This window comes from Mytilus edulis, chromosome 11 (genome assembly GCF_963676685.1).
Source record: "Mytilus edulis chromosome 11, xbMytEdul2.2, whole genome shotgun sequence".
Lineage (NCBI taxonomy): Eukaryota > Metazoa > Mollusca > Bivalvia > Mytilida > Mytilidae > Mytilus > Mytilus edulis.
In genome coordinates, this window is record NC_092354.1 from 11,127,089 (window position 1) to 11,155,024 (window position 27,936).

The 27,936-nt window shown below is 32.0% G+C and overlaps 1 protein-coding gene across 2 annotated transcripts; it reads right to left on the reverse strand.

Moving 5' to 3' along the window:
• Positions 1–1,078: 1,078 nt before the first annotated feature.
• LOC139495126 (prion-like-(Q/N-rich) domain-bearing protein 25) lies at positions 1,079–27,485 on the reverse strand. Of its 2 annotated transcripts, XM_071283278.1 has the most exons (16): positions 27,384–27,485; positions 25,517–25,558; positions 24,931–25,013; positions 22,168–22,239; positions 16,483–16,612; positions 15,900–15,982; positions 14,853–14,924; positions 14,348–14,477; positions 10,901–11,023; positions 9,797–9,916; positions 8,850–8,975; positions 7,941–8,069; positions 7,099–7,217; positions 5,336–5,432; positions 2,804–2,968; positions 1,079–1,339 (listed from the first exon to the last, which is right to left on the reverse strand). In XM_071283278.1, exons 1-16 carry the CDS (start codon positions 27,403–27,405, stop codon positions 1,101–1,103), a joined length of 1,752 nt encoding a protein of 583 aa, XP_071139379.1. In that variant the 5' UTR covers positions 27,406–27,485; the 3' UTR covers positions 1,079–1,100. The 2 variants fall into 2 exon arrangements, with proteins under 2 accessions (XP_071139379.1, XP_071139380.1); XM_071283279.1 differs by lacking the exon at positions 1,079–1,339 and having other exon boundaries at positions 2,843–2,968; positions 5,314–5,432.
• Positions 27,486–27,936: the final 451 nt, after the last annotated feature.

Below are 27,936 nucleotides of genomic sequence, written 5' to 3' on the forward strand. Positions count from 1 at the left end.
ATCCGAGTTCAACATGTTCAATTCTCGTTGGAGCCTTAGCTTTTTCTGCCGTATAAGTAATAGTTTTACAAACTTTAGCAGAAAGTTCAATGCAATAAACTGTAACACTATGCAGTGCTTATATAATAACGTTAATATTCAATATAATTTTATATACAAAAGGACATATATACAAATGGACAGTAAAGTTATAATATATATTAAAGTTTAACTTGCAGATATATCATTGTTTTACAACGTGACTTAGTATGTACATGTTTTGGCTTTAAGGTAAACCTATACTTTTGGCAGGTGGTCATCGTGTAGTGGTCAGTTAATTGACATTTATTGCTTTGTATTAAATGAACTTCAATGCTTAGCTATGGAAGCAAAAGTAATGACCACTGTTTATAACATATTTATATATCGCTTTTGGCTTTCTAAAAGTAAGTACCTGTCAAAGGTAGAAACAAACAACATTCTTTCTAAATTTAAGTCACGTTGGTAGATGTATAAAAGAACTGTTTTTCTCAGACAGTTCAGATTGTAACTTGATCAGTAATAAAGAAACGTTTACCAGTTCAGCCATTGTTTGCCGTTATTGTGTGCCTTGTCTGATTTGTTGGGTTGCTGACTAACTTGACTTTTCGAGAGTCTAACAAAACATTGGAAACTTGTTAAGTGATGGAGCTATAATTCGCTATTGCGAAATAGGAAAAGAGACGGATAGCTTAACATGATTAAGTTCCATGTACTTATCCATCACATAGGTATACCACTGACACTTACGTGAATGTGTAACAACAATATCTAATACACGAAATAAATGATAAAATAAGTTATTAAAAACCCAATTATTAGTTGTTAAATAACGAAGACAATAGAAAAATTGCCAAAGTTTATGAACCGCCAATCGGGATATTTTTGTATTTCAACAAAACACTTGTGTAAAATTTATAAATTTCAAATGTTGGGACATTTGATTGATAATTTAGAAAATGTTTGCATTACAAATAAGTCATTGTTCAATCAGCTAAATTCTGTAAGCAACAGACATATTAAATGAGTAAATGTAAAAAGGTACCAGCACAAACATCAATACTATTATATTTATGATTTTATTAGTATTTGGTTATCATCATTCTACTTTTTCTTCCAAATCCAATACTCGTTATCCAGCGCATCTGTAACGGCGTATAGTAGTTTTCATTTAAATCAGAATGACAGCAATTGCTATACCACCAGCCAGATCGATTGCCTTTGGCACACGATCCAGTACTGTTGTCGTTATCTCTATCCATAGTAGAAAATGGAAAACCATTAGCTCTTCCTCTAGGCTCGACTCTGTCCATGCTGTCTCCTTTAATAAAATATATGAATGTAAAACGTAACGCAGTTTGTCAACAATAAACAGGAAAAAAAAGTATCGTATCGTGAATATCAATTATATCAAAGCATGCTGTCACGTGAGGTTTAGTCATTCTAATTCTAAATGAGTAAATTTCTGGACCTCTATAGAGTTGCCTGTTATAATTCATTGTACCTAATCAATATAAACAGATATCTTTAGAAAGCTCAGAATTTGTTTTGTTCATGCTTTCTGTTGAATGATCTATTATGAAAATAAAAAGATGATGTGGTATGATTGCCAATGAGACAACTTTCCACAAGAGACCAAATGGCACAGAAATTAATAATTATATGTCTCCGTACGGTCTTCAACAATGAGCAAAGCCTAAACCGCATAGCCAGCTATGAAAGGTCCTGAAATGACAATGTTAAACAATTCAAACGAGAATTCTGAGAGGTTATATCAAGTTTGATTTATGTACATAATAAGTTCGATTAAAAACTGCAAGTCCGATGCTTCTACTTTCCATATGCCCAGGATGTCATTTTCTTTAATTGTCCGTTTTTGTTGATATGAGTAGCGTACTAGCCGCTGAAGTGGGATGTCTATGTTCGATGCTTCTTTTAGTTCAAACAAAAGTTTAGAAGAAAAATTACTTACTCCATAATAGCGATTAACGCATCATTTCAGAGTGAAAACATATTTTTTTTGCTCGTAGCCTGAATTATGTTACTGGATATGGTACCATGTCTTTCTTTAAAAAGTTCATTTTCTGGACTAACATCATAAAACACCGGTAGCATTATAGTACAAGTATAGTTCAATTAATTTATTAATTCGAGTGTAAAATATATGTGCAATGCACAATCATATAAAATCATACGGATTCTAGTACTCAGTATTTGAGCCTGTCTTAAAACAGTCAAAGACATTACCATTAATCTGACAGGTTATATCAATCATCAACTGTAATGAACAAAACTTGTAACAGGGTTTGCAGCCTACACTCTTTTTTTTTTAAATATCAAGGATTGAACCTTAGTTGCATTTCATGTAAAATAGAAACCATCTTCCAGTGAATACCATCAACTGTAAGGTTTTGTTACATTTAATTTAATCATAATTGTAGTTTTGATAAATTGAACTTGGAAATTTATATAAGTATTCAAACACAACTGTTGTGATGGTGTTTTTGCTCTCACGTACTCTAGAAAAAAAATTGTACACTATATCTTGGTTTCGACAATTAATGTCTTTTCAGTGATGAAACGGTATTTGGAAGGCCATATTATTTACCTTCATTAAGGCCAGACTCATATGAAGCAAAAAATATAAGTCATGCACAAACAAAAAAATGTAAACAAGGGGTTTAAATACCGCAAAAAAGTACATTTCAACAACACGCATTTGACTTACAGGTCAAACAAAGGATGTTCTTAAACCCTCCTGCCTTAATTGTTGAATTATATATACCTGCAGAACCACTGTAACCCGTGACATTAATCAAATAGTTGGTGTTCTCATCTCCAACTCTAAATGTTGAATATTCAGCAATATACGATGTTCCATTATCCGATTCCAGATATATTCGTAATTTATGTCGTCCATTAGTTGATATTTTATGAATAAAGTCATTTCCTGTGAAATATCAATAAACAACAGAAATAATGCTTGGACAATGGGATAGAAAAATACATAAACAGACATATTAAAAGTACAGAAGTATCATATTTTCATTTATGGTAGATGCACTTTTTTCAAAAGGAGCAAGCTATTGGCGTCCGAGAAGAGATAAAGACAAGATAATTCATAAAAGTCGAAAACTATTTTTTATAAATACTAAATTGCAAACAGAAAACTACAAATAACGAACTTCATTTTGGTAGAATATAAAGCGTTTCAGATTTGTTTAAGATAATAGCAAATTCCTTGATTTATTGATTAATTTTCTGTGTTTCCTCCACTATACTGAAAATTTACGTCTTTTAACAAAAAATAAAAGAATAATAATAACAAATGAACAACATATAGTTACAAATTACGTAACAGCACAAAAACCTATACATTTTACATACATATGTATATCTATATCTGTATCAGCCAACAATACAGGCTCTTGCAATTTGTTAACCTCTTAACCACCGATATTTCAGGCCATGTAAGCATAATAGATTTGTTGAAAAAACGATGTTTTGGGGCTTTTTCTGCAGGGACAAAAGATATGAAAAATAACAGATACAAAGAAAATGTATTCAATATTATTTAAACAGAACAAAATCATCAAAATTGATTTAAGAGGAATTAATTCGTAGAATTTTTCAAAATGTAAAATAAAGTGATCAATATGTTATAATACACCTTAAGGGCATACGATAGAGTTTGATCCCGTATTTACATTTTGATAAAAATTTTCATATAGACTATATGTTACCTGATTAAATCAAATATGTAATAAAAAATATACCTTCATCTGCTACTTTTTGAGTAAAATGAGGTCGAAATTTTGTATATTTGCTCAAAATTCGGATTTGTGGACGTATTTTCCCTTCCGAAAGAAAGACATATTTTCTTTGTTTTGAAAGATAAACACAAATTGTTTTTTGTTAAATAATTTGTTATTTCTGTGTTTTACAAGTATTCTAAAAATTTATACATTCTTTTTTTTTCAGAAATAACTCATATTTTATCAAATGTTCATGAATGTAGAAAAAAACATAATGTTTTGCTGTATATTTATCAAATTAAAAAAAAATTGCACTATTTACGTTTTCATGAAAATTGGCACACATAATCTTCTCGCGTAATCAAACCAAATGGCATTTTTAAAAAGAGGGGTCCATGAACTTGTTTTCAAGTTAAATAAGTTTGATTGATAAAAATCAGTCGAAAACTGCATCTTTTCCCGATAAGTCATAGTTTGACGTCGCGAAAATAACAATTTACGTTAGCAACGTCATTACCTCCCCTGTAACTGTATCGTATGCCCTTAACGCCAACTGGAAATATATCCCAGTAGATTGGGGAATCTCTCCCGCTTGAACTAATGACCTTTTTCCATTGTGGCGTCAGATATTTTGTATTTTGAAGTCAAACATTTTTTTCGGGAATTTTTGTGATGTATGGCCACTTATTAGTATTTGAAATGTGTTGTGATTACAGCAAAATTAATCAAAGAGGATTTATAGGTGTATAGAGTAAACGAGGAAGAATTTCCAGGTATCAATGTCTCACATACAAACGATACAATCCTACAACTTTTATTACAATTTACTTTTTTCTAATATACATAATCATATAATGTGGTTAATAGATAAATACTACAATTACTAATCGATACTTCAACGTTAAGTTGAATAGCAACATCGGTAGTGAAGAGGTACTCGACTCATGTCTGAGTTATTGAAGCATATTAAGCCTTTTTCAACTGATTTATATAGTTAGTTCTTATGTAGTACTGTTATACCACTGTCCTAGGTTTGGGGCAGAGTTGGGATCCCGCTAATATATTTAACCCCTAGTATGTGCCTGTCCCAAGTCAGGAGCCTTTAATTCGGTGGTTGTCGTTTATTTATGTGTAACATATTTGTTTTCGCTCATTTTTTGTACATAAATTGGATCGTTAGTTTTCTCGTTTGAATTGTTTTACATTGTCATGTCAGAGTCTTTTATAGCTGACTATGCTTTATGGGCTTTGCTCATTGTTGAAGGCTGTACGGTGACGTATAGTTGTTAATTTCTGTGTCACTTGGTCCCTTGTGGAGAGTTGTCTCATCGGAAATTATACCACATCTTCTTTTTTTATAACTTGATTAACGAACAACCTATTAAAATATAAAACATTAAGTATTATACAAATAGTTTAACAAAAAATAATGTCAAATTGTTGTTATACTATTTGTTAAATACGAATATTTGCAGAATTATCGAGTGCAATCAAGATTATAGAATTTGGAAAAAAAGGTTTACAATGCTCTATATATTACATGTCTATTTATGTGTTTCTACCTAACCAGTATTCTCCATGAACACTACCAAACCCCAGCTTGTATTCGTTCCAAGTTTTATAAAAGTCAACTGAACCATTGGTTCTTCGCTGGATTACCTGAAATGAGTCCATTTTATGTAAATGAATGATATATCGTTATCAAAGACAGCAGACACATTCTTTATAAATCCCCTCACTGTACTTTTTATAATTTTTCCTGTGAATGTTAGTTTTGAGCTTACACAAGAACTCAAAATAATAGACAGTTTATAAAAAAAAAATGACTGGAAAAACATTATATCGAGTTCACTCTTTTGGGTTGACGTTACCCCGTAGAGATCATCATCTTAATGTCATATTTTGTCCTTTCTTTATTTTTATCTCTAATGTTTACATGTTTAACGGAATATGTTATGGTTCCTGAAATCCTACATTTAAACGAAAAGATTAACATGAGTCTTTTGTAGACACATGAACAAAAAGTTAAGTTTCTATCTATGCTATATGTTGACATGAATTATCATTGAAATAGCCATTATTACATGAATTATAAAGTAGCTGTTTACAAAATTTGAATGCTTCGAAACACTTAGGATTGTCAGTAATACAATATCTGAGCCTCAATTTGCAATTTTCTCCCCCAAGGGTATTACAAGCTATGTAATCAGCATTTTTATGCTGACATGAATTATATAATTGACATGAATTATATAATTCATACTGTCAAAAGTATGACTTATCTTTTTCAAAAACTGATTTTTCGAAATGCAAAGGATCTTCTACACAGGGAATAGATTACGTGAGTGGTATATTGACAAAACCTTTCAGTGTTCAACGCTCCTCATCTTCGTACTTTTTTATTGCATCTTTTATTGTTTTGATTTGAGCGTCACTGATATCTATAATGAGTTTATACGCCACCACTGCTGTTGGAGGTTTCCTACCTGGCGGTAAAACTAGCCATATAGAGTTGCCTATAATTATTAATTTCTGTGTCAGTTTGGTCTCTTGTGGAGAGTTGTCTCATTGACAATCGTACCACATCTTCTTTTTTTATATATAGTCAGTACATCTGTGTTGACATTAGTTAACATTGATACAGTCATAATAAAGATTTAACTGTTTACAAAACTGATTTTCGATGACCAGCGGATGTTATAATATTCTAATTGCCCTATAATTTAGGGTGCTGGTGGTTTCCAGATATGACAATTTACAGTGTATTTATAAAAAAATCGAAATCCTCTTCAATTAGAATCATATTATGTCAAATTATTCAACTAGTGTACATTGCGTTCTCATATTGATAATTGAAATAAAAGATGCTATTGTTCTTAAACTTTGTAAAAGCGTATTATTGCATTAATGTTTACATCCAGTTTTTATATGTTAGTTCTTGAAATGCATTCTTTGAAACAATTTTCACATGCGAAATGAAAAACAGCTCGAATAAACACATCGTTAAAACAAAGAAAAATGCACTTTGCAAGCACCTGAGCGTTCACGTTACCAGGCGTAATCGCTTACTATTAAATCACGCATTCAAGTAATTATTGATTATTGTACCATGCTGTACTGTTCAATAGACGTGCTAGTGCTATCTAACTAGCATGTGTGGATCAGATGCTGAAATGCATGAAATCGGGGGGGGGGGGGGGGGGGGGAGGGTGGAAACAATAGTCTAGACGAACTCGATTGATCAAATCTATATTGTTTCAATGTATTGTTTTATATAATATCACCGTTTATTGTATTCAGAAAGTGACTTTTTAAAATGACGTACCGTCCATCTAGTACCATCTTCTAATTTGCAAAAGACAGGTACTGGATTATCTTTTCCTTTTGGATAGATATTGAAGACGCCATCCGAATTGAAATATATATCTGCACATTCTGATGGATCTGATTAAAAATCAAACAATAGGGAAAAAAAATTGTTGAGTGAGAGAATACAAGATACTGTGCGTACTGTAGTGTGTTGGTTTATTGTACATGGGCTAGATGTAAAGAAGGAGGATTAAGATCTCACTAAAAATGTATAACCCAGCCTATTTTTTAATTTGTTTTGGAGCCTCTGGTCTTTGTTTGTCTTCTATGGGTTTTTATTTTGGCTTATTCATATATTTAGGAGTAAGTGTGACGTCTATTTTCTCTGTACTAAACGCATGTGTGTTAAGGTGCTTACTGATAACCGCCTCCGGATGCAAGGTTTTCACGCTGTGTTGAAGACCCATTTATGACCTTTGTCTGGTTATTTTTCTTTTGTCGGGTTGTTGTCTCCTTGATATTACATGTGTTTCCATTTTCAATTTTAAACAAATGAATAGAACAATTTGCAACAAATTGAAACGATTTGTAGTTACATTTGTCTTATATCATTTAAAAAGGTACATGCAGGGTTTTAAAAACTGAATCCAAAAACATAACTTCTATCAGGAACTTTCAATTAAAAAAAATACAAAACCAAATATTTCCCATGGTCACTTCAAGTTATCCCTTTGAAGATCAAGTTTCCATTCCGTTATGCAAATGGTTATATAGAATTGTTATTTTTTTTTTCTATTCTTATATTCATTTTTTTAAGCTGTATAAACATTGTAGTAAAATGAGAATCAGCATACTTACATGAGACTGCAAGTTTACATGATGCTCCATTCCAAGAATGACTTTCGTTACATTTACATGTATGGTTTAAGCAAAGAAGTGACAGTTTACAATCATTTGAATAATAGCAACCTTGGCCAACACCTTTTTCTACAATTTTAAAAATATATTGTTTATAACGTTACATAAGCTTATTTGGAATTAAGATTTCTGTTGTTAAATGCATGCAAAATAAACTAAACATTATGGTTTCTATTTGATTTTTTGATTTATTCGTTTTTATTTTTTTTCCAATTAGACGTTTTCAATTCCCATTATGCAAATTATTATTATTTACGAAATCCAAAAAGGATCTATTTCGATTCGAACAAACAATTTGGTGTAATTATATCTAAACATCGATTCGGACACAAAATTTTGTCTAATTATATCTAAACATTACTACATATATATTATTATACAATTCTTGATATACATGGTCTTGAAGACAGTGTTTTCAAAATTGAAGAAGGTCATTCCTTTTGCAGACTGTCTTGTATGTCTTCACACTGAATCAGATGAATGTGTATTAGTTGAGGTGTTGATCTGGTTAAATAGTCGTAGTGCTACCTTATATATATTCGTGAAAGATAAGCTACTTTTTGTTTCTTTGAAAAAATGAAAAAAGACGAATGATATGCGAATGCACCGTTTTAGTTCTATGTAAATTTTGCATATATTTGCTTAACGACATGGAAAATGTAAATATTATAAATGTCCTGGAACATTTGTTTTCCTATATGATCTTGATTTTTTTTTTCATTGTTCATCGAGGGTAAATACGAATAATCAATATCACCTATTACATTTGAATGTTCGGTTTGAGCAAACGCGCCTTGTTGAAGGTCATTCTTTGTGATAAAGATGATACATACAATAATTAAGACTTACTGTGTGTGCATAAAGTTCCATTCCAAAAATCATAATCAGTTTCAAAACAGGAACAACTCCCATTAATACAATGTAAAGTATCTTGACATTCGGACGACGTTTGACAGTAAGCATGTAAATCCTTCCCTTTTTAACAAAGAATGTAAAAAGAATTTAATCATTAAATTAGCCTTTTATAGCATTTTTGATTCGCACGTCACTGATGAGTAATTTGTAGACGAAACGCGCGTCTGGCGTTAATATTAAACTTTATTCCTGGTATCGATGATGAGTTTCTTTATAAATGATATTTCCTAAATCACAAACAAACGAATCAAAACTGGTTATAAATGTTAAGTTTGAACATATTGAATATCATTTTCTTTCGCAAGATTCAGGATAGAATCAATGGTTGCATTTTCAAATATTTCTTTAAAATTATATTTGCGACTTTTTGTTTCTCAATTATCAAGGAGTATATTGTAATAAAGAAGACAGAAATGACTGATGTCACTGATTTTATGTGTTATAATGTTATTTCATTTCACTTTTTTTTTTGTCTTTACCATGATATAGTTGACGGAATTTGATCAACATCACTGTTACATGTGTTTAAGATCCAAAACTTCTGGATACATTACGGATGACTGCGTAGGATAAAAATAAAAAAAACTTTTTCCAAGTTTAAAATGCCCGCATTGAGTCAGTGTTGTCGCTGAAAAGATACATAAAGGTCATGCTTTGAGATTTCAGGATCACGAAATAAAACTTAGTCAGGCAAACATACCTGTGTCAACATTTTGTCTTGACCTGCATTAGTTTTAAATTCCTAATTCCTAGTATCTTTTGTCATTTTGTGATACTGAGTGTAAATATTTTACTTGATTGATCATGATATATATGAAACTCAACTAGACGAAATTTCAAAATTTCTATTTTGTTTTTAAAAAATATTTAAGATATCTTACTTCTATAACATTTCTGTCCACCCCAGTAGTCGATTCTGTCACATTTACATATTCCATGATTGCAGTATAATGAATCAAAGCATTCATCAGATGATTTACATACAGCGTTGAATGACTTCTCTGAAATATTTATTGCGTTTTGATTAACCAATAACAGAAATGTGTTTATAACTTGCTGTTCTGTGTGAACCAAGGCTCCGTGTTAAAGCTAGTACTTTGACCTATAATGGTTTACCTTTACAAATTGTGACTTAGGTGGAGAGTTGTCTCATCGGCACTCATACAACATCTTCTTATATCTATTATAGGCACTTTGTCCTGTTGAAATTGATTTGCCTTGTTTAATGTTGCAATTTTATGTTTGATAGAACATATATATTGGTACTGATCCCAATTGACGAGAGTTGATTCTACACACAAAATAAGATATATAGTTATACGTGATTATTTCGAAAGAAAGTATTTAACTGCATTAGCAGCAGTCTAGTTAAATAACTATACATATATAGATGAGTGCACAATTACCCATTATGATTGCGATAGTAAATTTATACTGTATATAGAAAGTTGCAACTGGGTATGTTTCCGGAGAAAAACTTGCGTTCTTAATTTGGTAGCATAATACTGTTACAGTAACTATAAGGTTAACCTACCGAATTAGACTGGTCACCGGGTTTGTATTTACATAAGCAATACGACGGGTACCGCACGTGTAGCAGGGACTGCATAGCCTGTTAGAGCACCTGTAATCACCATCAGAACACTTCGTGGTGTTTGTGTTACTCAGTCTTTAGTTTTTTTTATTTAGTATTTTGCGTACTGTTGTTTGTTTATTGGGATTTTCTTGTTTTGTCATGGCATTGTAAAAAAAACCGGCCAATTGTGATATAGCCGACAATAACCACTGACTATCAGTCTCTTGGTGTGGGACAGGCATCTCTATCACGTGGCACGGGTTGACTTGAAAGCCTATGCTTCTTTATAAGGACAAATAGTTTATATAATATAATTGAGTACGCCAGACGCGCGTTTCGTCTACATAAGACTCATCAGTGACGCTCACTGTTTTATAAGGCAAATAAAACAATAGTAAATCAAACTTACTATATTTGCATGTATCTATTGACCAGTAATAATCATCTATTGGGCACGTACATTTCTCAGATTTACAGATCAAATTCCTCATACAGTCGCTTGACGATGAACAAGAATCATTTATGGAAGCCACTACAAAATATAGATGTGATAATAATGTACATAGAAAAATATTTCCAACAATGAAATTTCGGCCGTACTTTGACCTATAACTGTTTACTATTTACAAATTTTGATTTGGATGGAAAATTGTCTCATTGAAACTCTTATCACTCATTACTATTTATCTAAAGTGTTTTAAACTTTTACTATAACAGTTTACTACAGATGTCATTGCATTGTTTAGGGTCTTTTCACTGTTCTGTATTGTATTTTTTCTGGTTATTATGTTTCTTCTTCCGCTAAAGGTGTAGGTCCAGTAAGACCCCTTTTTGGCCCCAAAAAATACAAGTTTTACCAAATTGTTAAAATGAAAAACTGTTAGCTATTCATTGGTAAGTAGTATACTTCTGTTTCATATAGCTTGCTGTTTGGTGTCAGCCAAGGCTCCTTGGTAAATGCCGTACCTTGGCCTATAATGGTTTACTTTTTTTATAAATTGTTACTTGGATGGAGAGTTGTCTCATTGGCACTTATATCACATCTTATTATATCTATTTGGGTATTTGGGGCTGTTTTTTTACAATACAATACACATTTATCGGGTACTATAGCATCATTTAGTCATGTTAAATTACTGAAATCTTCACAATAATAGCATTTGAGTTAATTTTTAGACGGTTTTCGTCTTAAATGGAAATGGCCGCAATCGTGTTCATTCTTAATATTTAAATCTAAGTTGTATTTGATGATAATACACAAGATAGATAAATGTTGAGGATGAATGCAGATGCGTCCACTTTCATTTTTGACCCAAAAAAACATCTGAAAAATGTCATATTATGGCATATTTGATAGATTTTTAATGTCTAAGCTAGAACTAGAGCGTCTTTAATAACTAAGTCAGTCCAAATCTTTCACATAAACTAATTGAATCTAATAAAGTAGACACTTGTCGTCTGTTTATGTAGTTCATATGCACTTCTCGTTTCTCGTTTTTATTTGGAGAGTTTGACAATGGAAAGTTGTCTCATTGGCACTCATACAACATCTTCATGTATCTACTTAATTTTTTAAAAAGTGTCCAAAATCTTTCATCAGATGAACCTGAAATTTTAGGCCAAAATCGGCCCTTCCTACTCCTTTGTTTCGTTCCCCGTTTCGTGACTTTGTTAGATTTTTTGCATATGATTTCAAACAGTTATTGCACTTTTGAGACTGACCCCGTTTAGTCGAAGACTTTTTATTGTAAGAGTGTTTTGACCGAAGCGATACGAGAACTCCATTAAGAGAGATATTTTCCCTTCTGTAATATCTAAATTTATAGTATGAGTGGAAAGTGATAGAAACCTAAGATATATTGATTTGATGTCCTTGGTTTATTTAAACAAAATTGAGACCAAGAACAAAGATCAAGGTCATATTCTAAATGTTTACTTTTCCTTGTTCCATGATCTCCTCTCTCACTTTTAAAGATACGTTTCAAAGAACGAGTCCACAATATTTGCCTAATTGTAATTAAGATATGATCATTTGGTATTAACCAATCCAATGACTTGTTATAGGAGTTATTGTCCCTGAAATGATTTTATTTGAGGTTAGTTTATTATTACTCAAACTTGGTACATGATAAAGCCATAGGGTCTTTTGCAAACTGTTGACTGACATATGACCTTGAATATATCATCCGGAGGTGACCTTAAATAAACCTGAAGTTGCCATTTTTTAAACAAGTTCGTGGAAAATTTCTAAACAAATAAATATTTTTTTAATGCATATATAAACCTATCATTTGAGACAGGAAATGAACTTCAATGAACCGGAAGTACATATCATCTCTTTTATTACAGACAAAAGTATAAAGAAATCATATATTTCTGAAATCAGAGTAAATAAAGCTATCCTATGAGAGCAGATGTGACTTTTTTTAAACTGAAAATAGAAAATTATCTCATTTATTTTAAAGATATAGAATTTATTAAATGATTCAGTATGAAGAAACTTCTGCTTCGACGCCAACAGTAATTTTGTGTTAACCAGAGATAGTTTCTTGTTAATAATTCAGAAAATTTATGTTAATCTCTATTTATAATTGTTTTGCGTTAAATTCATAAGGCTAATTTACAAGTGTGTTTTTAGTTCTCTACATATATTTATTTAGAAAATTAATTATACCGAGAAGAATTTGGGAAATCGTCAACTGCACAATGGAGCGAAAATCCATCTCGATTATTTTGTTCCTTTTCTAAAGTTTTGCTCAATCTTAATTACATTGCCTAAGCAAAGAAAACAAGCAAGCCAACCACACCTGTAAACGACAAGCATTAGGAAAACAGCTCTTATGACGTTTTACTAGTACATTTAAGTATGTGTTGTAGAGTTAGACAGAAACCGAAGATGTCTCTGTGACTTAGATTTCCTTAACTGTCCAAAATATATGTTTTAAATGATGAAGTGTGAAAGGAAAGGATACATTTTATCCTATTGATAAATCAGGTCAAATTTTGACAGAAAATAGAATTGACTTTATCAGTAATGAATACTATTATTACCGAATTGAATGATATAGTACCTCAGACACAAAGTATGCAAATATCACCAATCATTCTGACTTCATAAATTTTGTGTTCAAGAGTCCACTTAATAACGACTGTATATGATGAAAATTAATCAATTTGCTTATGTGAAAATGCATCACATTTACAATAAAATGAATCACCCCTACAAGGAACAAAAAGTCCAGAGTCATTTCTTATCAGTAAAAATGATTCGCATAATGAAAACAGTATAGTGGAATTTGGTTTAATATAAACAAACTGAATAACAAAACCTGTTTTAAGTTATACAACATTAATAATTATGTTAAAAAAATATAACAGTAGTATACCGCTGTTCGGAAAGATACATTTTTCTGCAAATAAAACCCGTCAACATCTGTTACGTAAATCATGATTCAAGTTCTTTCATCAATTGTTTTACAGTAGATATTATGTATTTTTCTTTTTTTATTCAAAATGCATGAATTTGTCGTATTTAATTTTGTCATTCTACATTAGAAATTTATAAACGGACACAGGAAAATGGTATTGCAGGATAAGCACATTAAATATATACTGAGCATGGTTACTTTTATTAAATAAAATATTTGCAGGGATTTTAATTAAAGGGCACACCGTATATTAATTTTACTGAAAAGGATTAAATGGTAAAAAAAATATTTATAAGTTTGGTTTTTTTTTGTTTTTTTTTCAATATAATATCGGAAATTCAAAGTATAAAGCTTGAGACATAACTTTTAAAATTGGTATTATATCTTTTTCAGATCGGATTGAAATTTTCTATGATATTACTGCTTACGGTTGTGGTGACTACAAACTAAATCACGATTGCATATTGAATCGCCATAACAGCATGTTTCACAAAGTAAGTGTTTTTCTTCTTCTGTACTTCGACCAAGGACATTGGATTGCAAACGATTTGTGCACATCTGAAATAATGTAAGTAAGAAAAAAAATTATCTTGATGCGAGAAATATGCATATTAGTGGTATGTCTAAACACTCACACAAATGTTTGAACCTGTCATTTTGTTTATTTGCATTTCCAATACTAGTAGCCTGTTATCCAATGTTTGTCAATTTTTGAAAATTGGTTCTGATCAATACGGTAAACCATGCCATAGTGGTAGTACTGACTACAGACATTTTTACATTGAAAACCATGACTTTTAACAGACACTTTTTCACGACTGAATATCATACTGTTACCCTTATATTTCGTTTCTGCTTAGGTTGCCGTTTTATCGATTATTACTTCGAATTTCTTTCTTAATAATACATCTCCTATCTTATTAATTGACTTACTGTTGAACGCTTACATCCAAGGTCAAAAAGTGTTTTATTGAGCGTTGCCTGATATTTCTGCATAAAACAAACCTAAAGAAAAGAGGTGTAAGATACCGCAAAATGGTGTTTTGATCAAGTTCGTATTGCATGTGAAATACATTGCGTTTCGTTTCCATAAACAACGAATAATAGCAAATTATCAGTTGTGACAACCTATCAATTTTAAGTTATTTTATATCAATATGAATTGTTGGTCCTCAGTGCTCTTCATTTTCGTACTTGATTTGGCCTTTTAAACATTTTTTTTATTCGAGCGTCACTGATGAGTCTTTTGTAGACGAAACGCACGTCTTGCGTAAATATAAAATTTTAATCCTTGTTTCTATGATGAGTTTATTTACAATCATGAACAACATCATTATCATACGAATTTTAATTTGTTTGCATACTACAATCATCACGATGTATATGCATGGAATGACTTTTATTGGTAACAATATTGTATTGGCACAAATCTTCGAAAATTTTAAACATAGAAACTCAACATGAAGCAATGATTCGAGCTACTTTTGTTTTAAAAATCGAGAGATTCCTCAAAATACTTTTTTTTACTAAATACAGCATTTTAAAGCAAGTGCTGATTCAGGATTAAGGATTTCCGCTTATGGTAGATTGCATATTAGATGTCCTGAAATGTTGTCATACAAAAGTAATTGCAAATTACGATCAATTAGAATCATTTTAAGACTTGATATATCGAGATGTCTGCAAAACATCGTAATCAAAGAAGGACGATAATAGAACAAAAACTGTCTAAACAAAATACATGTTTTCCCTTGAACTATGTACCCCTAACCCAAAATCATAACATCGATACAGCCGTTGCTAAAGATCAATGAGAAATTGGAGTCCATTCAGAATATAGGCAAGTTTCTACAATTTGATTTTGTCCTGAAGAAAAAGTAATAATAATACAATTTCATTGCGCATTCAAAAGTAAGATTTTATTGCGAAGAAAGATAAGATTTAATTTGATAAAATAAAATTCACTTTTACCATATTTACCTCATTCGTTGCACACGTTATATTTCGATTGCATTTATCAACACTCTCAACACCACTACAGAATAGACATTGAAGCTTGTGGTCTATATTAAATGACAAATTGTAAAATAATGGATAAGGAAAGATGAACAGATGTAAAATGGAGCATTTTGTTTTATAGAAGGAACAACAGTAAACAGTAGATTTCGATATTTGAATAAATAAAAGAAATGTTCAAATCAATTACTAAGCTCGTCACCTTAGAAGAATAGTTCTAAACAAAATATCAGTAAAATTGAGAATGGAAATGGGAATGTGTCAAAGAGACAACAACCCTACCATATAACAGACAACAGCAGAAGGTCACCAATAGACCACATAGCATATAACAATTGGAAAAAAAAATGCAAAACACGTGAACGTGGGTTTGTTGTTTAATCTTTTTTTTTTACTTGAACTGTTCAAGAAAGAAAAGGTCATGCACTATGATATGAATAAAGACAATATAGCTTCCCTGTGTGCATTCAAAAATCGAATCTAAAATTACATTTCCCTTTCTTTCATGGCAGAATATATCTTATCAAATCCTATATTCATTTCTTACCAGTACTGTCGTCATCGCAGGTTGTATGGGCATTACATACACTTTCATCACAACAACGGTGACATAATATGTGTCCTCGATCTCCTGATCGTCTTCCAAATACCACGCCTAAACTGTTTTTTCGACAAAGCTTAAATACATATGATTTTCATTAAATTTGTTTGTATTTAATTGAAATACGTGTATTTATATAAGTGGTAGAGTTAACAAATACTATCAATGACTAAATATTAATTCCAAACGAACTCTGAGGTAAATTTACTAGCGGAAATTTGTATAATTCGATTTAAAGGGCTCGACCATTAAATCGCGTTATCAGAGGAAGACCAGCAAGTTCGTTAGCAGGTCAAAGCAGACGCGCATGTCTAAATTTATTACACTACTTATCAATTAACTGCTCTTGCACTCTCATCACAAATATTGCAAACGCTATCTTCAAGGATTTATATTGATCTAAGGTCAGACTATTGATTGCGTAAACCCCTGAGGGTTTACGCAGTATATATTGGACGATATATGTAGTCTTTCGGAACACCGGATGTTATTCGGAATACATCTGTCCTTTCTATTGCCACCTTTCATATACATGCGCAATAGCTTATCAATTGACCTGTTGAATAAGCATTAGCATCATGAGTTGCTATAGAGATGCAAAATTTATCATGACACAAGCTATGTTAATGAGCATTTGAATACTTCCTTGCACGCAATTGCAAGCTGCTAATATTTACCTTACATATATCCGTAATAATTATTTTAATTAGAGTCAAACGTTGAAACCTGGTTCCCAGCTGTGTTAATTCATGAGATAAGATTTCATGTAAACAAGCAATGACATAACAAATTAAATGTGCCGCTTTAATAACGATTGATAACCTTAAAATTAATCATGCATGCAATTTAAGCAAACTTAACAGGATCGACGTTAAGATATCAAATTTTTTTTATAGACACCGAATGATGATAGATGTAGACAGAGATAACCAATAATAATTTCTATCATATATGGTCAGGGAACAGATTATCTAACTATATGTTCCTATTGTAATTTTAAAGGCTCTTCAAAATGTTCGTAAAAATAAAAATAAATAATTATTATTTCTTGAAGACGATCAGATGATGAATTTTCGGTTTTAATATATATTAAGTACGACAATGTAAAATAGTGCAAGGGGATTTTGAGCCATCTCACGGATCAGTGTAGGCTACACAGTACCCCCAAATGAACAGTATAAAACTATCCAGCAAGAGAGAAAAAGATGGGTCAATATAGAAAAATTGACAAGGCAACTTCAGTTCAATTTCAATATATACAAGTCATGTATTATTATATAGATTATTCTAATGAATAAGTCATATGTCAGAGGGAATATCTTTTTAAATATGGCAGGAAAAACAATTAGACAACTCTCCATGAAGTGTTAGACACAGTGTAGTCAAAGTTAGCAGTTACATGTATACTATACATGTAACTGCTAACTTCAAACCAGAAACAAAAAGCAAATATGAACTGCACCAAAAAAAGACAACCACCAAACAACATGCTTCTTACTTGGAACATTCAGAAAATATCTTCAAAGCGAGTTAACATTTTTAATAAGTTTTTGTTTTTAACAAAAGCGTTTTGCCATCTAAAACTTTTAAGAGCAGAAAGCACACAACTTAAAATTGCCAATGCTTACTACCCTAAGCATCACAAAAATCTTGCAGAGCAGGTGTAAAGATATTAATAATGATCAATATCAAGCCATTGTTCAAATAACCATGAACATATCAAATTTTATAAAAAAAAAAAAACCACCACAGCTATTTACAGGTTCACGTACTGCATTTCTTGAACACAAGTAATCATCAATTAATTACATTTCTTCACATTTGTAATTGAACTTTAGCCTAAAATAGTAACTCTTATAAAAAACCAGCACCTTAAAATGGAACATCCAGTGGTTGACTCAGCATATTGTCTTTCGGGAGAGAGAAGAAACAAATATTCCTTGGTCGTGGGCAATGATTCCTTAATGCGGGGATCACACATTGCCGATTATTGCTCCCGTTTGAGATCAGACAGCAATACGACACGAAAAGTGAAAAAGTCGGATTACTATCCTCAATATCTGGAATGTCCTATCATTGTCTGAACGCAGTCGTTTAAATTCGTAACAGATAGGCTACGGGTCGGGAATGGTCTTGATAGTTCGGCGAAGCACCCCGACATTTAGGTGCGTCCCGTAACATTCGGGGAAACTCAGCCGACTTTGTCTAGCCGGATGACAAGCGTGACTATGTCGTGGCAGATTCTGCTGTATCGGATAAAAATTCTAACACTGTTCTGTGTTTTCTGGACGGTGTCCTGTGGAACGGGAATGATCTGGAGAAATTTTTCATTGATGTTTTTCTGCCGATTGAGTCCAGATTGCATCCAGATCTAGTCGATTTCAAACCGTCTTTGCAGAAATCGTTCCGGAACAGTCCTGTTATTAATACGAAATTCGCCAATGATACCCACCTCAGAGTCCCGACAATTACAGAATACAATACGACTGAGACCAGAAAAAGACGTTTGCAATGAGATAGAGAGGATCGTGATAGAATTCCGTTCCGACAGTACCTGATCATCCCGAGTATGTCGACAGTTTTCGAACGGATAACTTCTGTCAGCGTCGGTTCACTGTCTGGTCACTGTCTGATCTCTGTCGGATTACATTCGGTAGAATCGGGTGACCAATTCGGTCGAATTTTACTTTGCGAAAGATACAAATCGGATTAGAAGCGGATTGAGAACGCGATTATCGTGAATAAATTCTCTTGGAAACAGTTGAATATCGACGCTTCCTGAACAATATCTGATCGTTGTCGTGATTAATTAATTAAAGTTTGAATTTCCTTCCACGATTCATAGGATCTTGATCAGACTTTTGACAAATTTTAATTGGGAATGGTCCTGTCAAGGACGGCAGTAAAAATCGTGAATGTGTGATCACAGCTTTAGCGAAAGTATATCAACCCACATTGAATTGTAATTTCATTAAGTAAACAATCAATGTCAGTTTTTAATTCTTATACCACAATAATTATATAAAACAATACATCTTAAGTAAACAATTATCTAATTTTTAATACCAAACAAGCATTTGGGTTTACGATTGCATTTCTTTTTTTAAAGAAAGCAACTTGTTTAACTTATTATACACATGATTACTTGATACCCACCCAGCCTCTCCCTTTTATTTTCGATACTGCTGTTTTTGTTCTTATTTTACAGATTTATGTGTGTTGTCTGTACATATACTTCAACTTTAAAGAAAACCTGTCACGGCTTCTGGATTTGTTTGTGTTTATGTAAACACAATTAACCGTGCTACGACCTGGTGAAGTGATAATGTTTGACAATAATAATGCACTGACCAAAGATGATTTTATGACCGTCTGTTGCCAGAGGTCATGAACGGCGGACTTCATAGGCTGCACCAGTACCGATAAACTTGATTTATTATTATTTAATTTAGAACATTAATCCATTTCTTCATTTACACTTCAAACGTAGTTTTTCATGTTGATTTTGGACATCTGTTGCCAGGGTTCAATTCAGCACACTATTAATTCATAATTTCATTACATTTTAGTTTTATTTCAATTTTAATTTGAAGATTTGATTTATAATTTTAATTTACGGTTACCCAAAGACCCTTTGTTCATGGGTTGGTAACCGACAGAAGCTGTGATCTTACTTCGCCAATAAATATATATTATAATAACATGTGTTATCTCTTATAACTATCAAAAGTAACCAAACAAACGGTTAGTAAACAAGTGTCATATTTCCGATTTTAAACGTTGTCCAAAGATATAACTTTTAAAATTGACAACAATTGGTAAAATGCAGCATAAATTGTGTTAATATACATCATCATATAACATTAAATTAAACGATAAAATAACCGAAAAAAATCTTTCGATTGCAGACTATGCAATAAGAAAGCCAAAACCTTTGACATTTCAACGCAAAAAGAATCAATTGCAACTAATTATTACACCGTCTAGCCTATAGTTATGTTCAGATGAAACAGAATAAAAAAGGCTTGCTTTCAATTTCGATATATTGAATATAGTAGGTTCGCATTTAAGATAAGTTTCCGCTTATAACTCACATAAAACCTTTTTTATTCGTGGTCCAAGATATTCAAATATTAAAAAAATTGTATCATTTCTGTTGATTAAAAGGAGAATGACAAATGCATTGCAGAAAATAGAATACAAAAACGTAGCTGATGAACTCATGTGCTCTGGAAGGGGGAATATCTAATGTTGATTTTATATTTCGTGAATTTATATCGGATAGTTTTAGCCATTGCTCGACAGCTTTCTTGACACCTCTTTATAGCAAAATCATACTGATTTTCATTAAGATATATTGTTTTGTGAATTTATAGGAATAAATTTATTAAATCATTCACAGGACAAATACATGTTACATTTAAAAAAATGTTACAAAAATATCAAAATATCAATTATACATACTATTTCATTTCATAATAATAACTTTAGATAGATATAGGAAGATGTGGTGTCAGTGCCAATGAGACAACTTTCCATCCAAATAACAATTTATAAAAGTAAACCATTATAAGTCAATGAACAGCCTTCAACATGGAGCATTGGCTCACACCGAACAACAAGCTATAAAGGGCCCCAAAATTACTAGTGTAAAACCATTCAAACGGGAAAACCAACGGTCTTATCTATATAAAAAACGAGAAACGAGAAACACGTATAAATCACATAAACAAACGACAACTACTGTATATCAGATTCCTGACTTAGGAAAGGTATACATTTGCAGCGGAATTAAACGTTTTAATGGTACCAAACCTTCTCCCTTTTTCTGAAACATTAGTATAACATCACAAAATACAAAAATACGATAAAATATCAATTGGAAGGATTAACTCAATCAAAAAACGTAAATTAACAGATGTATGTTTCATTATATAATAAATTTTGACTGGCTTACAGCAATCTTACAAAATGCATTGTATCATTCATGATGATACACATTTCCTCCACAATAAAGTGCACAGTTAAATAAAAGAAAAACTTATTAGTATCCGTGTTTTCATAATCAAAACATAGTGCAAAATATGTAATTTCAAGTATTTTATGCTTCTTTTATTAATTTCTTAGGGTTGTAAAAGCGTTGACCATGTTTACAGTTTTAAAAAAGAGGGACAAAAGATGCAAAAGGGAAGGTCAAACTCTTAGATCGAAAGCAAACTGACAAACCCATGGCTAAAAAAAAAAAAACAGCCAAATAATAGTACACAAGACACAACACAGAAATCTAAAGACTAGGCAACACGAACCTCACCAAAAACTGGGGGTGATCTCAGTTGCTCAGAATAAATGTAGTCCCGCAAAATGTACTTCAGTCAATGCTTTTACACCACTATGAATTTACAAAAAGACTCATTTAAATCTTAAATGTTTTCCACCAGATGATTCATACTCAGAAAAATTAAGTTGTGTGTTATTGTTCTCATGTTTGTAAATAATCTTATAACAATGACTAAGACATGAAAGAAGACACAGAATAATTTGAATTCGAAATATTTTTCTATTATAAACAAGTGCTTTATTTTCATTTTAGGATGCAGAGAAATCGACCATACTAAAAAATTAATTACTTACCTCTGGATATGAACATCCAACATCGTAAAGTGTCCTGTTGTCCATTGTCTGGTACTTTTGTGTAAAACATACCTGAAATTATTAACTATCTGACAAGAAATGTACTGTCTATGTTCTTATGTTGTACTGTTATACCACTGTCCCAGGTTAGGGGGAGGGTTTGGATACCACTAACATGTTTAACCCCGCCACATTATTTATGTATGTGCCTGTCCCAAGTCAGGAGCCTGTAATTCAGTGGTTGTCGTTTGTTTATGTGTTACATATTTGTTTTTCGTTCATTTTTTTTATATAAATAAGGCCGTTAGTTTTCTCGTTTGAATTGTTTTACATTGTCATTTCGGGGCCTTTCATAGCTTACTATGCGGTATGGGCTTTGTTCATTGTTGAAGACCGTACAGTGACCTATAGTTGTTAATGTCTGTGTCATTTTGGTCTCTTGTGGACAGTTGTCTCATTGGCAATCATACCACATCTTCTTTTTTTATATTTCTAGTTTGTTATGGTATTTGTTACAATTGCCGTATCTATAATGTGACCTACCAAATAAGACTTTGATCAGGGTTTGTATATATATGATCAACAGTACGGGTTCAACATGTTGAGAAGGATCTTCTGTTTCCCAACACGTTGAACCCGTAGGATGGCATCTGTTCTGCTTTGTTCGGTTTTTAAATGCACCGCAGCGTCTGTTTGATGCATGAAGAGATTTCGACATCAATTATATATTATCTTACCTCCTATAGATTTATAGAGATATGATTGGTTAAAGGACTACACTTGGTGACTATGTATATTTGATATAGGGTGTCCAAAAAGATATAGGGTTAGCAACCATACATGGTTAGTTACCATGTGGGTTAGTAATTAATGAGTTACTTCCCTTTCAAAACAAAAATGATGCCATAACCCTCCATAAAACACTACGGTGTTGAGGATGAAGACGAAGAAATTGATAATGAAAGGTAGAAATAAGTTCATAAAACATAGTTAAAGCTAACAAGTTGTTATTGTTGGCACAACGGGGTTACTTCCCTTTCAAAACAAAAAAAGAAATCTGAAAGGATTCAGTAGATGAAGTAATTGAAATACATGTAATGAACGATTGAAATGAATTCATAAAACAAATTTAAAGCTTAAAAGTTGCTATTTTGGCATTTGTTTTCTGTATATACAAATGGAAGTAGGCTCTTGATACTAAGTATTGAAGACTTGATCATTTTGATAGGCCGCTAGTCAAAATACCACATGCAAAGATAGTCGGTAAGATAAATTCGTTACACGGTGTGCTAGTGACCTAATACAATATATATGGGGTCAGTAAATTCCATATGGAATTTGGAATTTACTGACCCCATATATATCGTATTAGGTCACTAACACACCATGTAACTAATAATATCGGGACATTGATATGATTGTTTGAAGATAAGAACTATATATAACTTGTTTAAATACATATTTTCTTTGGCAATGACTATATTACTAGTAAGTCAAGTTTTTACCCACAACAAATGGTTGTTATAATATTTAAAGATAAATATTGACATTCGCGGTAATACTATCTGCGAAGATGGATATTTTGGCATTTCACAATGTCATGATTTTCTTTTGTTGAATATTATTGACATGTAAAAACTAATTTCCATGGATATTAGATGTAAAATTGAGAATAGAAATGAGATATGTGTCAAAGAGACAACAACCCGACCATAGAGCAGACAATAGCTGAAGGCCACCAATGGGTCTTCATTGCAGCGAATACTCCTTTACCCTGACGAATCCTTCAGCAGGCCCCTAAACAAATATGTACACTATGTACTGATTGATATTTTAGTCTTAGATGCATGATTTTTTATCAGTTGTTGTTGATAATGGACTAGCTGGCAGCAACTGCGAGTACTCCAAGATCTGTACTTTCTGGGTTGTGAAGGATGTATAAATACCCTGTAATTCTTTTTTTTTTTATTGAATTGTATTGATTTGATGAATTAAGCCCTTTTCGTCTTATTCAATAGTGTGTTCTTAAGTTTTCCTGCTATGCAATTATCCAAGGTTTGGGGATGGTTATTACCTTCAACATGTTTAACCCAGCCACATTATATATGTGAATGTCCCAAGCCAGGAGCGTGTATTTCTTTGTTGGTCGTTGGTTCATGTCTGTCAAAACATATATATGTTTTCTATTTTTTTATGTTATTATTAGTCCGTTATATTTCTATTTTGAATTGTTTTATAATGTTTATGTCTTTTATAGCCGACTATACGGTATTGTTTATTCATTCATTTACTGATCAAAATGAATTAAACATGTTAAAACTGGATCAATATTTCTAATTCGTCACAATTTCAGTAACACAAAAGACGTGCGTAATCATAAAATCTCTGTTTCGTGATATTGGACATGTTTCAATTTTAACAAGTAACTGACCTTAACCATTTGTGTTGATTTAGACAGCCAAGGACCACAGAAAGAAGTTCTATAATATATGGAGTTACTGAGTGAATTCAAAGACGTTATGGTGTGAAAAAAGGGAGAATGCGCACCACAAAAGGCATTTCGAGGTGTGCTAAATTATAGAAAAACGAATATCACTACGTGCCGCGAAAATATAACCTTATAAATATGTGAAAATGTCACAGCTACAAAACGAGCCATCATAAATATTCATGTTTACGATATGAACAGAGGAATTGAGAAAAAGGCTACCACTATCGTCTACCTAAAATAAAATATCTGTACTCAACCAAATTCTATCTTACCTCGTTTTCTCTGCATTGAATAGCATTGTGACACATTTCATTTTCCAATAACTCTGAACACGATAGACATATTTTAGAACAATCTAAAATGAATAAAACACATTAACGTTAACAAAGAAAACATTTTCCAGGACTTGTTATTTCTTTATGTTTCATAATGATAAACAACAATTCATCATCGACTCATGTTTCATAATGATAAACAACAATTCATCATCGACTCAACCCGTGTGTTTCATATTGAGAAATTTTATTACCGACCTATGCATTTTCCTAAAAACGTAACTTTTAAAAATGTATACAAAGTTTTCCAAAATTTTTCAAATCAAACACTAAAAACGTATAAACTTATTAATTCTTACATGATAAAAATTTAAAGAAAAAATGTATTTTTATTTATTACGTGGTTCTCCAGATTCCAGCCTTAATTTTGTGAAAAATAAAATTACGTATACATAAAATAATATTCCTAACTTATCATACGAGCTTTGAATTATCTTTCATGGTTTTAAATATACTTTGCAGATGACGTTCCATTACCCAATATCTTAGTTTGTGTTATGCGTTAATTTAGCCAAAATCTTACCATGTCTCCAAAACAAGCAAACGAAAAGTATAAACAATACGTCTGAAAAAGTATGTATTCAATCATTAGAAATTGAGTCTCACAAACATGATTTGTTTTATAACTTGTCATTGGTTGGAACTCGCTGTACGTACTTATAAATGTTAGGGGTAAGGGATGTTATGTACCCTGCACGTCCGGTTTAAGGTTGTGTTTAATGTTTTCCTACTTTAATCTATCTGATCAGCCTTTTTCATGTTTTAAACAGATTTTTCTAGTTTCTTCTTACATTGTGCTGTTACACTACTGTTAAAGAATCAGGGGGGGGGGGGGGAGAAAAGCTCTCACAAACATGTTAAAATAAGGCATATTCTTTATGTGCCTGTCCAATGTCAGGATCTCGTTCGTTCATATTATTTTTTGTGAATTGTTTTTCCGCAGTACCACGATTTCCCGAGAAATACGAAAAAAACATTATATCCCCAAAACAAACTGATATATCCCGAGAAAAAGATTTGTTATGGTGTTATGCTACTTTTCATGGTGTTATACTACTTTTAACAATATCAAAGAATATTAATTAGAGATATTACACGTTTTTATTCAATAAAAGTGTAATTTCATTGAAAAAAATCGATTTGTATGTCTTGTATGCAAAATCCTTGTTGGAGACAAGTTATATGGCGGACATTCTAAAGGTGAACAACTTAAGAAAATCAAAAGTATTGAAAGAATAGATTCTATTATAAAAAAGATGAAATAATAAATGGGTTCTGTCGGTTACACTAATTTAAGCAGTATAACACCTATAACACCATTAAAAATCTTTTTCTCGGGGTATATTAGTTTGTTTTGGGGATATTACGTTTTTCTCGTATTTCTCGGGAAATCGTGGTACCCGTTTTTCCGTAATATTATAATACGAAAAGTATGTTTGTGGGCCTGTGTGTATTAAGAGAATGCCATACTCCATCGTACGTTAAAGAAGAAACTTTTGTAGATTGGAAAACGAAATCCACAACAGAGGGTTAGCTTTCCCCTCTACAACAATCACTTTATGTTGCCCGTAATTAAGTGATAATAAACCCCTTACAAACTGTTCCTTTCAAACAAATTGACCTTTTCGTCGACATGAAAAACATTGAAAATACAGTTTATGTAGTCAATCATACTTCAGCTTTACCACCAACTTACTTCAGCGTAACTATCAACAAGATAGGGTCACAATGGCTTCATCGTACTTCAGCACTTCATCGTTGTGATCAACATTTCAGTGTCCACCTATTGCACTTCGGTGTTACAGTCGCGGTTCGGAGTACCAAACGACATTAAAAGTCATACAAAATTTGAAAAAAAAACGTGGGGGTTCCAATTCTCCACTGCAGTGATGTATTTCGTAAACTTACCTGTGATATTTGTACAAAAGAGGGGCGAAATATACCAGAGTGAAAGTCAAACTCATAGATTGAAAATAAACTAACAACGCCATGGATAACAAAGAAAAAGACATATAATAGTACAGAAGAACACAACATAGAAAACTAAAGACTAAGCAACACGAAACCCACCAAAAACTAGGGGTGATCTTAAGTGCTCTGCAAGTGTAAGCAGATTCTGCTTCACATGTGACACCCGTCGTGTTGTTTATGTTATTACAAATCCGGTAAATAGTCTAATTCGGTAGGTCACATTCGTGAAAAGGTAATGGTGTTGTAGTTACGACATAAGGAACATATCCGATAACATCTGTGAAACGATTACTAGTAAACCATAAGGGTCAATCAACTCGTGATGGCGTCAACTGACAATTTAGAATCGAAATGTACAACCAGTAGATGTCTATTTTCATAATATATAGTATTACATCGTTAACATAGTTTGGACTTACAGAAAATATTGTTAGAATCCATATATTCTATCGTCTACTAACAACGTAAGAACTATGTATGATATACCAGATGGATTGATGACCTCGTTTCCTTATCGTCTTGTTTCATTGTTATAGTTACAATGTAAGTGCAGTTCAGTACACAATAACGTTTATAAAGATAAATCCGTATGACAACAATGACAAAATGAATGAAACAGTGTAGTTTTTGCAAATCTTTTTTGCAGCTATATCAACAAAGTAAGATTTGTTAAGATCTTTGTATTAATTTCCCCATTTATATTGAATTCATGGTAACTGCTTTTTATTTAGTAAGTAGCTAAAAGACATTATCGATGACGCTCAAAGCAATGCAAATTGAAAATGAAAATAATTACATGGTTGAAAATCCCTTATATTAAAATCCTTATTCTGTTCAGAAAAAAACAGCGTAGTTTTGTTTAGTAAAGTAAATGAGAAAATCATTTTATGAACGACAGAAATGAAGAAAATCAATTAAATTACATGTCATCCTACCAGTACTGACTAATGGGGGCGAAATGCTGTTAGGGAC

Bases quoted from the DNA above. Each gene is read 5' to 3' on its own strand.
- LOC139495126 (XM_071283278.1), bottom strand. From the start codon at position 27,405: ATGGATTCTAACAATATTTTCT. The intron at 14,925-15,899 runs GTAAATATGGTA...TCTTTTCTTTAG, and splicing joins TAACGTGTGCAACGAATGAG to GTTTGTTTTATGCAGAAATA. The intron at 7,218-7,940 runs GTAAGTATGCTG...ATTTTTAATCAG, and splicing joins ATGTAAACTTGCAGTCTCAT to ATCCATCAGAATGTGCAGAT.